The sequence below is a fragment of the Dermacentor andersoni genome, chromosome 10, assembly GCF_023375885.2.
Source record: "Dermacentor andersoni chromosome 10, qqDerAnde1_hic_scaffold, whole genome shotgun sequence".
In the NCBI taxonomy this organism is placed as follows: Eukaryota; Metazoa; Arthropoda; class Arachnida; order Ixodida; family Ixodidae; genus Dermacentor; species Dermacentor andersoni.
The window spans coordinates 115,344,367-115,361,416 of NC_092823.1; the positions used below are offsets into that span (position 1 = coordinate 115,344,367).

The window sequence follows — 17,050 nt, forward strand, 5'->3', positions numbered from 1 at the left end:
AGGTTGGTCCCTTCTTAACTTCACGTCCCAGAGCGCGTTTCCGAACATCGTCTTCACCCGAGAGCATATCCAAAGTAGATAACAGGCCATCTGCTGCAGATGCAGGAGCGGAGCAGTTTAGACCAGAAGCGTGGCCAGAGGGGGGACACCGGGAAAGTGGCCCTCGCACCCGAAATTCTTGTGTACCAGGATACCTGGCATAAAAGCGCGTGCGAAAACATCCGCCTTTCCCTCTCTCCCAGTGAAGTGCGTCCCCTCATCCTTCCCGAAAAATATCTCGAGCTACGTCACTGGTTGGCACAGTGAACATATTCAAATGGTAGACCCTAGGTGCAAGTTATGGCTGGTGCAAGGACCACGAACTGCCCAAGGTTGCTTTGCCTATAGGTGGTTCCTTGTAAATTTCAGTATGCGCTTGCACAGTCGGCTGTTTCAATGCTGCGACCGCATTGCAATGCTCGGTGCTAGGTATCTGCGTCCACTTACACCCATATTTTCCCGTGCTCCTTTGCTTGCTGTTGCAGAATAAGTAGTTTATGGAGCCGGTTACAGATAAATATTTCATCTGAAATGCACGTGAATGTACTGCACAGTTAGAGGCAAAAACAGCAAAGTCGCAGCATCAGTACTTCGGTAAAGAGCCCAAGTCAACCACACTCGGCCGTTTACTTGGTGCCATGCATTAAATGCACTGCAGTATGATCATAAGTCATACGTCGCGTGATAATGTGAAGGCAAACTATGGTAACCGAAATCGAAACCCGCTGTGACATCTGGTTGAAACATTGAACATCTTTATATGATGGACCCCAGATGCAAGTTATGACTGGTGTAAGGACCACGCTTGCCCAAGGTTGCATTGCCTATGGGTGGTGTAAGTGCAGTTCCACGTCTCCCGAGTTTTTCTTTTCTCAGTGTATTAGTGCGAAAGTGCCCTACGTTCAGCCAAACGCTATTCTTCCCCGAGCAAGGCATGCCATATCTTTAGGGAAACTTCCCTAGAGTTAGCATCACTGAAGGAAGAAAACGCGGGGGGGAATGAAAGCCGTGTTTCCCACAGGAGGAGAGATTTTCAGCCAATGACCCTGGAGCGGGGATCAGAGACGAGGTAAAAGTAGGGGTTAGAGTGGGTGCAGAAAGAATGGGCTGCGCACCATATTGGCTCGTAATCATGAACCAGCCAGCCGAAATGCGTACTCTTCCAAAAGAATGAGCATTGCAGACCTACTGTCCTTGTGTTCGCATTTTGGCATGTCTTGTGCACGCTGTAGTGCTTAAGCATAAACAATTAATGAGACTAACCTTGTCATGCCAAGTATGTCACTTATACTGCGCTGTTTCGATACCTCTAAATTCTCATTTAAGCACGAGAACTTTCGCTCATAGCAATAGTAACGTTTTTTATCTGCTAGGGCGAGTTTCCAGCTGTAAATAGCATGGCAAATAAATCATAACTCAAATTATTACTGTGCTCATTAAGTTATAGATCAATTACCATTGGCATTCTTTTTTTGCGTGTACCATGTTCTCCATGGCCGAAAATAAACGTGAACCAGCTCTAATTTTTTCGTATATGAAACAGCGCTTCACAAGCCGAGGTTAAAGCAGAGATCTGTGGGGTGCCTAAATGTGCACATTGCTGGATATTGCGCTTTAAATAGGATAAACATAACATTTTGTGCATCGCCTTTAGATCCACAGCGTTCAAATTCGTACAGCACCTAACGCCTCGCATCGCATATATTCCGACATGTGCGTTGGATATGCGTACTTTCTTCAGGTAACATATGATACGCGTCCTCGAAACGGAGCAGAGGTTTTTTTTTTTTATTTATTTAACCGTACTGAGAATTGAGGATCAAAAAACACAAGAAGCACATACGTGTACGCGCATCCTTTCTCACGGGCGGGCATGCGTGCGCGTAAAACAGCCTACACTGCTAGTTATGAGGAACAAGGGGGCGTTTGACAAGAACGTAAACAGGTAAGGTAACCACCAAAGGCCAGAACGTTGTTCGTAGCGCAAGCATATTCAGTTTCTCGTTATTTCTGCAACGAACACCCGATAGGAGCCTTCAAGGGTATACGGTCATCTCGGAAATTATTTAGACACTACAACACCCGCGATTCTGTAACGTGGACGCTGGGCACGCTAATCGAACACTTTTCACATTGCTTCCTCGGTGAAATGCGGCTGCCGCTGCTGGAAGTCGCACCGCTGATCTGATTTTCAGCCGCGGAACGCAGCTTATGTTAGGAACGAAGCGATATGTTTGGGTAAACGATGTTTTCAATCTGACAGCTACTACTAACATCCGTTCTGCCGTATTGGCGCGCGTGCAAAATAAACACCTCATTTGGCTTGTTAAATCTAATGAATTTATTAGGCCCGTTCCAGAAGTTGGTGCCACGAAGTAAAATTCTTGTAATTTTTTTTGCCAATAAGGAGCTGTATGCGTCACAAAATTTTCTAGCAGGAGTTCAGCCGATTTAGAAGCCAAGTTTAAGAACTTCTGGCTGAACATATCCAGTTTCTAGTCTTTGATTTGCTCATGTCTGACGCAATGTCGGAGTCGAACAGTCAGTTGGGCTCCTTCAAGGCCGTGTGCGTGTTGCGTACTGCGCATGCAAAAAAATAAATGAGCACCGAAACACTGAAATTAAGGCACTAGCCATTCTTTATTTATTTTTTTTCATTTTATGTGTATACCGCGTTTTTATTTTATTACGCGCATCCGCTGCACACAAAGGCGTCGTCACTCGCACACATCGTCAGGTAGATCTGTGCAAATTGAAACAGAGATATAAATAGTTTCTTTTTTTTTTCAAAACAACACGTTCACACCGTCGAAATGGGACAACGTACGGGACATAGAAGGACGCACATAGGCGACTAGAAGAATGTTAAAGGGACACTAAGGAGAGAACTAAGTTCGGCAGCATTATTAAATTACATTTCTACAGTAGCTGAGCAGTCACAGAGAAAACCTTAATTAAATAATTAAAAAATGGCAATCGTCGAATGCATTTCGCGACGGCACACAGAGGATCCAGCACCAGCTTCCTATGACGTCATAAATTTTTGAGGGCGTATTCTCAATTCATTTCATCGTTCATTGACATAGAACGACTACGTTGCATTCTCAAACATCCAAGGACAGACTTGGTGATTTTATAGAACTGATTCTGTACTAGAAAAACCCAAGTACTAGAAAGTACTTTGAAATCCGTGACGTCACACTGGCGTGTGGCTCTAATGTTTCAGCGCAAAATGCGGCGAACATTGACCTTTGTTACCCTTGCTGGTAAAGTACCCTTGACCGCCTAATGAGCGATAATAGTCTTGAATCAATGCTTTACAAGAATCAATTAATTTATTATTTCTCGTTGGTGTCCCTTTAAAAACACATCTGGAGAAATACAAACACACTAATAAACACTTTGTAAACAATAAAAGAAACTATAAGCAGCGCGCCGAAAAAAAAACTATATTGTTGTAGCTCTCTAGACAACTAAACGAAACTATGCAAAAAGACGTCCAGAGAGAGGTTCGTATTACCCAATACAATAAAGCGAAATTACTTATGCATGCGTAAGCTGAAGAGTTAGGTCTATCGTAAAATATTTTTTAAGTAACTATCGCCGACGTGTGCCAGTCCAGAGTAACAAGACCAAAAATAAAGTTTATCCTATTTAGTGCCACCGTAATTTAATTGTATTGCTTTTTAAACAGCGTACGAAGCCAAAATGATTTTCAATCATTTCCTTTTCTGCATTTTGCTCGCAAAGCGTCTTAATGTTAACGTTATCCCACAACGGCCACCTATTAATGTACTGCTTGGGAAGATCTTGCTTGGTATAACATAGGCACAGTAAATCCTTGAGGCAAAAGTCGTAGAGTACCTCCACTCAGCCGCAAGATAATTTGACATTTCTTTCTTTACTTGTTATTTCTGATTTATTTCATTTTTGGAGTATCTTTTAAGTTAGGTTTATTTATGGTGCTTCCTTTGTTTTTTAGCAATATTATTGCAAATTTCCTCTCTTTCTCTCTATTGTCCTCAGTTACCTTGGATAAGTTCCATGGCCGCAGCATAGCCTTGCTGTGCTCTTAAAAGGGAGACCGTTAGGAAGCAGAAACCGTTTTTATTTCGCTCTTCCCTGCCCATTTCCAATAAAAAACTACTGCCAGTACTTTACGTCTGCCTCCTGTACCCACAATTTCTACATACTTCAAAAATCGCAGCCAGTGATTCTTGTCCGGGGGAAACTAACTGAACTCTGTGATTGCATTTGAGGTCGTTCTGTTCGGTACCCCACGTGGACGTCACCTGGTCAACTAGTCATGCCGTCTGTCTCGTACTCTGACACTACCATGGGGACATCGTTCTTTGGAGTAAACAGGTCTTCTTTACAGCATATTCAGCTGAAATGCAACAAGTTTGCGGCCAAGCCGCGCAGAATATAAGTTGGAAGTTCGTTTGTGTTGTATACAAAACTTTCCCCGGTCCTTGAGATAGCACAGTTCTCCGCAAGAAACTTTCAGGGCAGAGGAAAGAGTATTTAAAATGTTAATTCGTGTGACAATGCAAAAAGATGAAAAACGTGTTTTCTCCATGGAAAGTACCACATTTTCCCCGTGCTGTCAATTCATCTTCAAATCACAACACCACGACAGCATTTAGTCAGGTCACTTCTTGCGGAGAAAACAAGTGGTACGTCGTTGGCATCTTCGGAACTAGCTTTGTCGAATATAATTCAGCTGAATGACTTCGTTAAAACGAGCGTAATAGCACACTTTAAGCTTTAAAGGAAACATCACCTTTGATTACAAATTAGTGTGCAACAAAAAACAAATGACTCGACACGATGCACAACAAACTGTTGGTTTTCGTAAAGTGGTCCTAAATTGAACTGACAGCAGCAGTTTTCGGCAACCAAGGTTCAACTGTATGCCTACAAATTGAAACCAAAATTATTTGCAAGGACGGTTAAGGGCGTAACTTACAATATATCAAAATAAACAATACTATATAGTATTCGAGGATTGTAGCAGCACAGCATCACCGGCCGCACACATGCCAACCGCACAACCTCAGCAAGCGTCTCGGGATACGATCACTTTTTTAGGCTTTGTATCATGAAATACTATCCACATTTTCTTTTCAACATCTAACGTATCTCCATCTAGATTAGATTAATCACTATTGAATCATTTAAATTTTGTAATACTAAATTACGTCATTCCAAACGTGCACTGAAGAAATCAGAAGCGCTGATGCTTTAGAATTAAGATCAAACGGATGTTTTGTTGAACATTCCACACAAAAACGTGAAGCCTGTTTCTATGCTATTCTCCTGGCCTTCAAACGTAGTACATGTGAAGCACTAATTTTCGTCAGCCTCTTCCTTTTTCACGCTTGTTCTGCAGCTCCTAGTACATTTTCGTTCATCAAATCCTCATGTGATTATGGTTCAATTCTTAAACTCAATTCAACATTAAGACAACACTGCCAATTCTGTGCCACACACAAAATTCCACGTAACGCTGACAGTGTCTGTGCACCTTTTTTACACTTTTGCTTCACTTTTGCATTATAGTAACAATATCAAGCTAAGAAAAAGGTATGTGCAAGGAGATATCCTAAAACACGTATATTGAGCCAGAAAAACTGTTTCCTTGACGATGCTAAACTGAGCGTTAAGCGAACAAGATTTATTCCTATCTTGTGTTGGTCGATAGGCAAGGTGTGCACTGGTACTGTGTGCTGCCCAGAACAAGTACGAAAAAGTACAATTCGCGGACACTCGGAAGCATAGCACACATGTACGAAACAGCACTGGACACCTAAACGTCCTTTCAAAAAAACCACGTACGTACACCACAAAACAGCAAAACTGTGTCCTGTACAAATAAAACAGTGCGTATATTACGATAAACTGACTAGAGAACAGCCTGTTTAACGCAACTAAGCATCAAAGTCACTCACTTCCCTCTGACAGAACGTGGGAAAAATACATTTACACATTTATATAAATATATACATACACACGAGTGGTGCAAATCACATGCACCTTCGCATTGCTCATGAATGACACAGGAAGGTCTTCATTTTTAGTTAATTCAAAAACCATGTAATATTTACGACAATTTAAAAAGCGAGCTAAATTATTGTTTTTCAAGAGCTAACAATGCGTCAGTTCATCTAAAGAAATTCCACTTCAAATTTTGGCTTTAAACTACCTCATGAATACATGGACTGTGAGCGACACCGTACCGCGAGCTCCGAATTCTGCAGCCTAGACTTCCTTAACTGGACCCAGAGCACGTTGTATTAGCAGTTTACGTTCTGTCACCCCAGCCCCACTCCTTTTGAGTTTATCAAAAGTACCACGCCATCTCTGGCGTCTGACAAAAAATACACAATAATGCACGTACGGTCCTTGGTACAGTGCTCTGTTTCGTTCAGGATATCCAACCTTTTAACATATTTTTACAACCCTTACGGTACATATTTTCCACTGGCATGTAGATGGCTCCTTTAATGCCTATGCCAATGCACAACTTTCAAAGTGTTCAAAAAAATGACACGTTACTAAGTAACAAAAACACATTTGCAAATATGTGCCGCTTACTGGGTAGCACCTGCATGAAACAAATGTCTCTGAAAGTCCGCTCTTCCTTCGACCGAGCTTCCCATCCCTGTGACTGTATCTTTCCACATAAGTTACCTTAAGTGCGACATCTTAATCTTGTTCCACGTAGGTTCCACCACACAAGTGAAATATATATTTGCAAAAATGTCACACATAGTATCGCTTATATAGGACTAGAATAACAGTTTATCTTCAAACGAAAGCCCCGTCGCTTGCAGTGTTCATGTGCAATGCGCAGCGCCGCGCTACTTATGCGTGCAAACACGACAAAGTGCGACACATTTAAAAAGTACACGATCAGAAACATTACGCGTGTTTTCACACATTCCTGGATGTGTTGACCCATGCGCGGCCTACGAGATATTGTTTATGTTGTCTATTGTGGCAGTAACATGGTGGCTCAATGTGCGGCCGGTTCTAGTTTAGTCGAAAGCAATTACTGAATAAGTAAAATTTGACACCTCAGAGGGAAACACTTCGTTTCGCTTCGGCAAAAGTGCACAGAAATACACATTATAAGCAGGTGCATCGGCAAGATTATACATCAAGGCAACACTGTCACCACAATAGAATGCATTTGAAGTTCAAAATTTCGAGTGCACAACACATCAGGCCTAACAATGACTACCACAATATCCCGAGAGATTGCACAACACAAAAACAAAAGTTAATCGAAACAGAATAGGTTGGGAGCTAGTGTCCTATGTGCGACCAAAAATGTTCATCGGCAATACTGTGCCCATAGACGAAATGACGAGAAGCGGGTTCATGTGGCACTAAGTCCTTTGCTGGCTAGTGGGGCTTGGGTGACGTTTAGAAAAGAAAACTGAAGTTTAGAATGCTTCGACAGGCCACTTCGAATATTCAGTGCCAGTTGTCGTCCAGTTACCAGCAACGTTCATCTTGCGGGTCGCAAACCCTCTTGAATTCCCAAGAAACAAGCAGGCCACCTCTCGTAATTTCACAGGAACCGTTAGGCAGAATACATTTTCTATAAGTATCCAGCTCACAAAGAACCAAGGACAACCAACTCTCCAACTCATCAAATAACGGGCAGTACGGGACTGGCAGAACCGGCATGAAGAATACATATAACAGAGTGCATGGCTTTCTTAGTACACAGTAGGAGAACGACAAGCAACAAATCTCTCATCTCCCCCACGTGACATAAGCTGCCAAAATGAGACAATGTCAGATGGAGCTTGCAGTGTTCAAAACCTGCACGGTTATTGAGTGCGCTGAAGACGAGTTGAGTCACGTGCGGCGGAAAAGTGTGAGCGTGGGTAAAGCCCCCACGCTCTACGGTAAATTGCATGCGTGTTTGTGAGCGATTAACACCGAGACACTACAACGATCGTGGCCCACTGCCCATTACAAAGGAGTGGGCGCCTAGACTAGATGACACGCATCTTACATCACATGTCTTGCTGCATTATTCTTCAGGTACAATCTCGAGATTGTTTCGTGATGCAGAGTGGGTGGATGGTAAGTGTTGAGCACGAGTCACGGCTGTGCGCTAGAGTGTGCGACCCCCTACACAGCTACGGCGAGTGGCAACCTCCTATAGGCGTAAGACGAGGTTACGATGAACATGTCTGCGTGAACAATGGCTTCTTTTCGGGGATCGTTCACTGCGCATGAGCAAATGGCTTGCGAGTAACGTTATCTATATATGTCTGGACACATGCAACCGCATGACAACGAGTGATGAAAGGGACTAATATTGTGTAGCGGTTCTCCCGGGTGTAACTAACCAACGCGTTCGATATCTTCAACACCAAGCTCTCGTTGTCGTTGGAGCAAAACATCATCAAAATAGGTGTCCCCAGCAGTTGTGGACTCCGCGTATGCTTTTTAAATGCCAACAAACATTTTTCGCTCCGCCATATATGCATTTCATGGTGCCCTTTCAACTAATCTTGCTCTGAACTACCTTACAAATATGGTAACGTCTTGCTTATGCAGAAAGCTTTCGTCCTAACTAAATTCGCATACGCACGTTGCATCGGCTGACGACAGTCATTTTCTTACGCAAGTCAGCAGTTTTCAGACATTTGCATGCGTCGGCCTAGTTTCATTTTTGTATTACATATCAGCTCGGCAAAGCAACAGCTACACGCAAAATCATACCTACCGTGTATATAAAGTGAGCGACCGAAGAATCAGAATGACACTGGCTAAGATGTCAAATGCTTATTGCCCACTGCAGTGCTGCTGAATCAGCATGCAGCTTCTTGTTTTCAGTTAAAATGCACTTGAAGGCTGAAAATCAGACATTCTAGGCAGCCGTGGTCTATTAAATCTGTGGCATCCCCCTGTTTTAGACAGAATTTGATAAAACCTTGAAATATACAACACTTAGGCGAACGCAGTGAGCATTCCATCCAGAAGGTTGCTAGAACACTTTCCAGAAGGTATGGGTCAATTTTGAAGATGCACATCACTTGCGCTGCAAAACCTACTACTCTTTCCCAAACCAAGCACCGATAACATTGCCAATATATTCTTAATGGTGTTGTGTCAGCGCCACAAATTTGTGGCGCATTTATTATGGAGAATGGAAGTTTGTATTGCCATACAATGTCGTTGCTATTATGGCAAACGTACATTGGTCTCCAGGCCCGTCGCGTGGTTTCTTTTGCACGTTGTCACGGACGTCATATTAGACTGCGACAGACATTAGGACAGTGAGGATTGCATAGCTGACAGTGCATTGAGGAACTGCTCAGTTCCCACAACGATTTGCACTCCTTTTATGCTACTTTGCCCCAGCCCCAGTGTCACACCATCAGCCAGATGTATAGAATGCTGGCACTGGCCCGTTTCCTACAATAATTATCCTTACAATAAGAGTGACAGCATTGCACGCTCCAGGCTAAAGATTATGAAAGAGCAAAGCTAGTTTTCGACACCTCGTGTATGCAACGTCTCAGACCTGGAAGAAGGTACCTTCGGCATGCTATTTCACCACAGTTAATTCCTACTTGTGCCAGAATGTGCCAACTGTATGGTTCCGTGACGACGTCACCCAGGAAGATGCATCAAAATGTGGCTAGGCAAAATCTTTCGTCCAAACTTAAGTCATAACGTGATGTTGTGAAGATGTTGCATTGCTTCGGTAGAGACTATCACAACAACATGTGAAGCCTTAACACTTCCACAAATACGAATTTCGTAGCTCTTGCATGCTACTTTTCACAAGTGCAAGTCTTTCGCATGCTGTCTGATTATGTGAGATTACCAAGACAAAACTTATGAAGCACGACATTCTACTTTGGACAGAAATGCCAAGGAGATGTACGATCTCCGTTTTTGACCACACAAACCGCTTTGGCAGAAGCGTCAGTCATAAGTGCTGACACCAAGTCTTGACAATGCCAAGTCAAGCCACCTATCTTGGTGTTGGTTACTTGTGTAAAAACTTGAATATCAATCACACGCTGTAGAGAAAAAAGTACGCTCTTATGAACGCAATTGGTACTATCTTATGAAACCATTGTGCGTTTTTACACTGCATTGTAAGAGAGGGATCCCTTAGAGAGAAACATTTTGCTCCGTGGTTTCTTTTTTGGGGTGATAGGCACAACGCTATTATTCAGGCACAAAACAGTGCACGACTCTGCAATGGCTTGTATTCTTTCTTCTTGCGGTATCGTTCATTCTGTACTTTGTGCAGGCATTATACACGATCAGTTTGCTCTCTTTAACAAGACTTTTGTTGGCATCCTTTCGTTGGTAATACTTCTTTTACTACGAGCACCACCGGCAGGGTTATTTCTATATAGTTGACTTGCATTGAAGATTTGACACCGATAAGTATACGATGGTGGTGATCACTTATCATAACAATGAAGAGAGAAGTAGAAACTATCATCCGGCTAACAAATGAATTCTTTTCCTTCCCTCAATACTCGAGATTACAAGTGCATGATCATCATAAAAATTGTGTTTAATTTGTTAGTCTGGATAATTGTAATCACTTAAAACCCGAAGTTGCGCCGATTCTTGATGTCCCCTTTCCTGCACTGTTTGAAGACAAAAGAATATGTTTAGTTGCAATAGCAGAAGATTATGTGATGCCTCCGAAGGTGCTGTTGCCGTCGTAGCATAACGTTCTGCCTCAGCAATAAATGTCTTGTTCTACCTATATGACATCGGCTTTTGCGTCAAGACAAACTGAATTTTATTGCAGTGCGACACCATGTCTTAATTCGGACACCTTGTAATTACAACAGAAGCCTGTACCAGTAAATCTTTGTTTGGGCTATTCTTTTCTACATACTTATGGTTGAAGGTTAGGAATTGCCTTCGTTTGCTTTCTTGTGACTTAGCTTGTTCCTTTGCTAAATCCAGACGCAAGAAAGTTATTTTGAAAACTTTGTCGTTCCGACAAGACGTCAGATTTAAGACTGAGACACCCATCTCATTTTGGTGCATACATTCCTCGTAGAACTTTTTCACCTGGATAGCTTAACTAAGGTCAGCTTATATTGCGAGCCTAATGGGCCTCAGTATTTTGCCTCACCTTCTCTTATATGTTAGCTGTGTGACGATTTGCTTTATCGTCATCTTTTTAACATCGTATCGCGCAACCCTTTTTTTACAGTCTTGTTCCAAAAATACATCAGCAAAGCCACGTTACCATGTTGCAAGGTGCCATTGCTACGTCTATATTTTCACACAGTGTGTTCAAAGTTCTCCCCAATACATTTCACAAGTAAGGAAAACAAATGTGAAAGGTTCTTGGCGTTCACCCCTACAAAACAAATGTTAAAGTGTGTCACTGTGGCATCAAAGTCCTTAGAAGTAAGAAAATATTAAATACTTCTCGTTTCTAACTGCTAACCACTTGACTTTAGTCTCATGTGCATAGCATTCTAGTTTCAGATGACAGACCACAATGAAGAGAAAGGAGAAACATTTTGGCCACAAAAACGGAGAACCAACGAAGCACTGCTTGTCCACTTCCCCGTGTATGTCTTGTCTACACACAGCGCCATTTTCCATAAATCCCCATTGTAATCCTTTTTAGTGGGGGTGTTTGAATAGCGAAATTTTCGAATCGAATCGTTTACAAATGTTTAAGCAAAAGCGAGGCTTCTAAGTATCCAATCAATCGCCGAACATTTTCTTCTACCTCCAAAGAATAGGTAAACAAAGTTCGAGAACACTGCTGAAACAAATTTTTTATTGCCTTTATTGCAAGCAACGCTATTTGGCAGTCCGTTCAATTGAGCTGCTCTTCACTGAGGAAAAGCTGAAAGGACATCGAAGTTCCTAGTTGCCTTACAACAGGCACTGAGGTCTGCTGGTAGATCGCATGGACTATTTGCATATGATGAATGGACCACGTGGATCATTTTGCAAAGCAGGTCAGCTCCAACAATCGTAGTAGACCAACATAATCAGCCATTGTGTGAATTCTAAGAAGTCCAATTCTCAAACTTGAGTTCGCAATATATAGACTTCAAATTTCAAATCCTGAATCGAAATTCTGCGCACTGATTTCTGCGCATTAGGCGATTAAGTTTATTTCAAAAATTCAATTTTTTTATCGCGTTCGCAACATTCAAACAATTTCTCAATATTGAACAAACTCAAATTTTCAAATGAATATATTGGAATTCCTAATTCTGAGAGTCAGTCCCAATTTCCGAATGGCATCATTCTCGAATCGAATACTTACGCTCTCAAAACAAAAGTGTTTCGATTCGTATTCGAAAACTTCGAATATCAGTGCACCCCTACTTACAGAGTGATACCCAAAACAAAAAGAGAAGTACGAAGGTCGAGGAGGCCTGCGTGACGTCATCGTCGTCGGTGCGTTCACTTGCGCCCTCCCGCGGGGTCATTCGCTTTGGCCGCGATGCTCTTGGTGCCGGCGAAGAAGACCCGGTCGAGCAGCGACTGCTTGGAGCGCCTCCTGTGGGCGTAGACGTCGCGACAGAGGTCGGCGAACGCCTGCGCCACCTGGTGCACCTGCTCGGAGGCCGTGAGCTCGACAAATCCGTCGTCCGCGTCCTTGGCCAGGATCTCACCTTCCTCAGTGCTCACCTGAAGGGTCGAGATGGAGGAGAATTAGATTTTGCTTAGCCGGTTGTTATTATCGTTGTCATTACTATTGCTGCTACTACTACTGCTACTACTACTACTACTACTACTACTACTACTACTACTACTACTACTACTACTGCTGCTGCTGCTGCTGCTGCTGCTGCTGCTGCTACTACTACTGCTACTACTACTACTACTACTACTACTACTACTACTACTACTGAGCATCCTACTTGAAACAGGGCAGTGTCATATTTCACCAAGCTCGTTCGCTTCACCTATCTAGTATATCACATATTCTTTAAGTGCCTTTATACACTACCAACCATATGAGCAACAACCATATGAACACATAGAAAATATGGTCATATGAATCGCATGGTTTTTAGGAAGAATCGTAGTGCCTGCTGTTAAAAAGGCAGCCGTGTAGATTATATGTTCGTGTGCTCATCGCTAACGAAAAATTCCTCATTTTGGTTGCCCTTATTGATGCGAAAGAGTCAAATGGCCCACTGAGTGAAAAGGATGGAGTCTGTAGTCTGTAGCAGGGAAATTGCGCTTAAATTCCCATTGGCTGCGACGTCACGTCACGAGTGCGGCTCGACAGAGCAGAGCTGAAGAAAGAGAACGCATGCTGCCGCAGTAGCGCGCCAGGTGTTGCGTGAGAGGAGAGGGCATCGACGCGACGCCGCATCACCTTCGCTCTCGCTCTCAGATGCCGGAGCGCAGTCCCTATCTGTCTCTCTCAGCCCCACCGGGCTTAGCTGCTGCGCGAGATTTGGTGGCCGCTGCTGCTTCCTCGGTCTCTTGTCGCGCAAGACGTCGGTGGCATGCGGAGTTGGCACCGCAGGCTGCTGCTGCTTGCTGGTTCGGGCAGCACGTACCCCTATGGTGGTTTACTCGCGGTGCGAAACTTGAAGCAACGCTTAGCGGCGTTAAAGTGGAGATTGATGCTTTAGCATGCACAGCTCATAAGAAGTGCTTAGGTGTCCTCTCACTTTACTTTCCGCTTTATAGACTATGCTACGTCATTCAAAATGCAGATTTATCTTTATTGCAATTTGTATTGTTTTCCTTTGCGCCACCCGTTCTGCAATCCGCTAACACTACCACAAACGCAATCTTTTCGAGGTTCTCTCACATTAGCTGCACTGAAGGCAACGATTTTGACCGTATCATCTAGGCCAAGTATTGACAGCGTGCTCAAGATAGTGAGAAAAAATTTACTTTTAACATGTGGGTTGCAGCACATAGGGCAGGCATTATCAGATCACGACCGATAACTTAATCATAGTCTTTAATATAAACGTATATAATCGAACCACTCTTGCTCAGCAATAGTCGTAACTAGCTTTCTGCTATGCGTCCAGCCAGTTTTGGAAACTGTGTATTCTGCCTGCATAACGAAAACAATTGGCTCGCCATCTCGGCCCTGCGCAAGTGGATGTCCAGCGAAGCTGTTGAAAACCACCACTAGAACTGATGTGGGGGTCACTCAATGCTTTATTGCTTTAGAGTAGTGGTGGTAACGTTCATTTAGAGTAATGGTAGTAATGGTAATTTTGTCAGCACGCCGCCGCTGGTCGTATTGTCGTTTCTTTTCCCTTGCCTCTTCCTGTTTTCACGCTGATCCTCGGTAGTCCCAGCTATGCGTTGCCTACCCATAGCCGTGGTGCAACAGTGAAATCAGTTGCTAGGTTGGTTCTTTTATATATGAAATGCTAGTGACGTCACTACCCACGTCACAAGATGTGTTCGCCGCGGCAACTTCCGCAACGGTGATCTTTACCGGGACACGTATACGGGGAGCGCTAAGTGCTTCGCATTGTTATGAGGAGCGCGTTATCATCAATGATGTGGTTTGGATGCTTGTTTTGTGCTTGTTCTTTGTTTAAACGAATGCTGTACTACCTGTAATATACGTGATACCAAATAATGTACGCGCTTTTCGCTTCAATCACGGAAGGTTTCTTTTAATCGGTGAAGACTTTTTTTTTTTTTTTTTGGTGAGGACCGGCAGCGGAAAATCCCGACAAACTAGAGGCCAGCAGCTTCGCTGTAAAGTCTTTGGAGACAAAACTTTCAGGGGGTTACAAAACTTTCAAAGCAAGGTAACAATTACGTTGCGAGTGATGAGCGCAACGGTACAAGACACAAAGACGGCAATGCGGATTTAAGAGCAAACGTGTGTTGCCGTTATGATTAGAGAGTGAATACACGTAGTTCAAGCGGAGCTGCGTAGAGCTCATTGTGCAGAAAACAGAAAACAGCCGGTGGCATATTACAACAACGAGATCAGTGATAAGAAGTGGTGCAGAAAGTTGGGCGAGTTGGTTTCCATTAGTAATGAATGTACAGAGAGAGAAAGTTACAAGTAATTGGAAACACCATTAACTTTTCTCTTGCAAGAGCGGGGATGAGATGTAACGATCTGATCAGCAAATTTTCAAGCAAGGAAGGGCTGTTTGCCCACGTTAGTCAGTGGATTAGAGATAAGTAGAGATTGCTGGGAGAAGCCTTCGTTCTGTGGAGGACTTTAAGCCTGTAACGTCCAAATACAGTTTCGCATCAAGAAGAATTCGAAAACATTTTTCACCTTTTCTTCTGGCCAAGGAGACAACTTAATTAGCATAGCACTTACTAGTAATTTGTTCCTGAAATTACTTACAAATAAAATCTGGTTCTAGCGTATCAAGAACGCGCTGCAGCATGTTATTTGTTAAGTTTCCCGTACTTAAGAAGAAGCTTTAGCTTGGGGCCAAGCCCGATGCCACCAATTGAAACACATGTAAAACACATAAATGCTCTTATGAAGCAACCTCTGGACTGATATGAATGAAATTCGTTGCATTAAAGAGTGAAAGTCAAATTCTAGTGACGGGAGAAGCAGATTTTCGATTTAGGCCCTAGATTATTTTACAAATGTTCTCAAATTTCGTAACTATGCACCAAAAACAGATATAACAGTTCTGTAAACTACATTCGTTACAGCGCATATAGGAGACAGATGTTCTATATCAATTTATATATTACGTGAATATGTTACAACGTGTACGAGAGTTTTGCAAAAGTCCTACTCATATATAAAAGTGGTGCAGTTGAGAGCCACATATATTGTATCAATTTTGTCCGCTTCAGACGTGCTAACTGAAGTAGTTTACAGAATTAAGACATGGTTTTTCATTGCTGACTTAAAATTGACAATTTTGCTTCCTGATAATTCGCGATTTTTAGTCATTCTTACAGAAACATTTCTGACCTAAATATAAAATTCGCTTCCAGCAGCCACTATAGATTTCCCCAGCTCTTTACTTTAAATACAACAAACCTCATCAAATTCGCTGCCATGGTTGCCTAGAAAAACGATTTATTCATTTCCATGCATTTGCATTGGAGTCCCCGATCCAAAGCTTCCCCATAAATCATAATTTAAAGGTATCACACTCAGCGTAGCACCTATGACACTGGACATTGCAGCGTCAAGATGTTGGTCATGATGACGAGCGGAGAAGGTAAGAGCTAAAGCTTCTTTTTAATTAAGGTAACTGGGCTGTCGAGTGGTCTTACGAGCCATCCTTCATATTTTTTTTGTAATTAAAGTCGGCAACAGCCTAAGAATGCACATGCGAATGCAACACTGTCCATACCGAAGAGAATTCCTATATATTCGTCAGCCAAGTGCGTTCGTTCGTTCCCATGACTGCAAGGGGTAGCCGCATATACTTCTTTCAATATCAACGTTTCTCGAGAGCTTAAGTTTCAGTGCGTGGAGTGGCAGAAGTCAAGGGCGTTTCGATAGCGGGAGGCGCAGCTTGTAATTATTTCTCGGGTCACTCACAGAGTATAAAGCCACTCAGCGGGACGCCATGATGACGCAATGTCATATTCTGTGACTAGAGAACAAAACTGGCAAACTGTACTAGCGCTAATTTTTGCTGCTAACTAGAATAACCGACAAGGTCCAGTTTGCAAAAAATAATACTTTGCAAAGATTCTCGTTGGAAGCGGCGAACAGTGAAAAAGAACAGAACTGTCAGCACAGTCGTTTATTAGTTTTCTTTATGTGCTATGCCTCTTCGAACAACTTACTACAGGCTTCAAAGTTTTTGGCGTTTCTTTTCACTGTTTGTCAGTCAGTCAGTCTGTCTGTCTAGCTGTCTGTCTTTCTGTATATGTATGTATGTATGTATGTATGTATGTATGTATGTATGTATGTATGTATGTATGTGCGTACGTACGTACGTACGTATGTATGTATGTATGTATGTATGTATGTATGTATGTATGTATGTATGTATGTATGTGCGTGTACTTAATTCCCTGCTTGTCTGTTTGCTTG

At 42.8% G+C, this 17,050-nt stretch overlaps 1 protein-coding gene across 2 annotated transcripts in view; it reads right to left on the reverse strand.

Annotated features, from left to right (window-relative positions):
• Window positions 1–2,660: 2,660 nt before the first annotated feature.
• Window positions 2,661–17,050, reverse strand: part of LOC126544774 (ras-related and estrogen-regulated growth inhibitor-like) — a 64,785-nt gene continuing 50,395 nt past the window's right edge. For both annotated transcript variants that reach the window (XM_055077839.1, XM_050192247.2), the window contains one exon: window positions 2,661–12,711. In XM_055077839.1, the coding sequence (XP_054933814.1) occupies window positions 12,484–12,711 (228 nt within the window). In that variant the 3' untranslated portion in view covers window positions 2,661–12,483. The remainder of the gene's footprint in view (window positions 12,712–17,050) is intronic.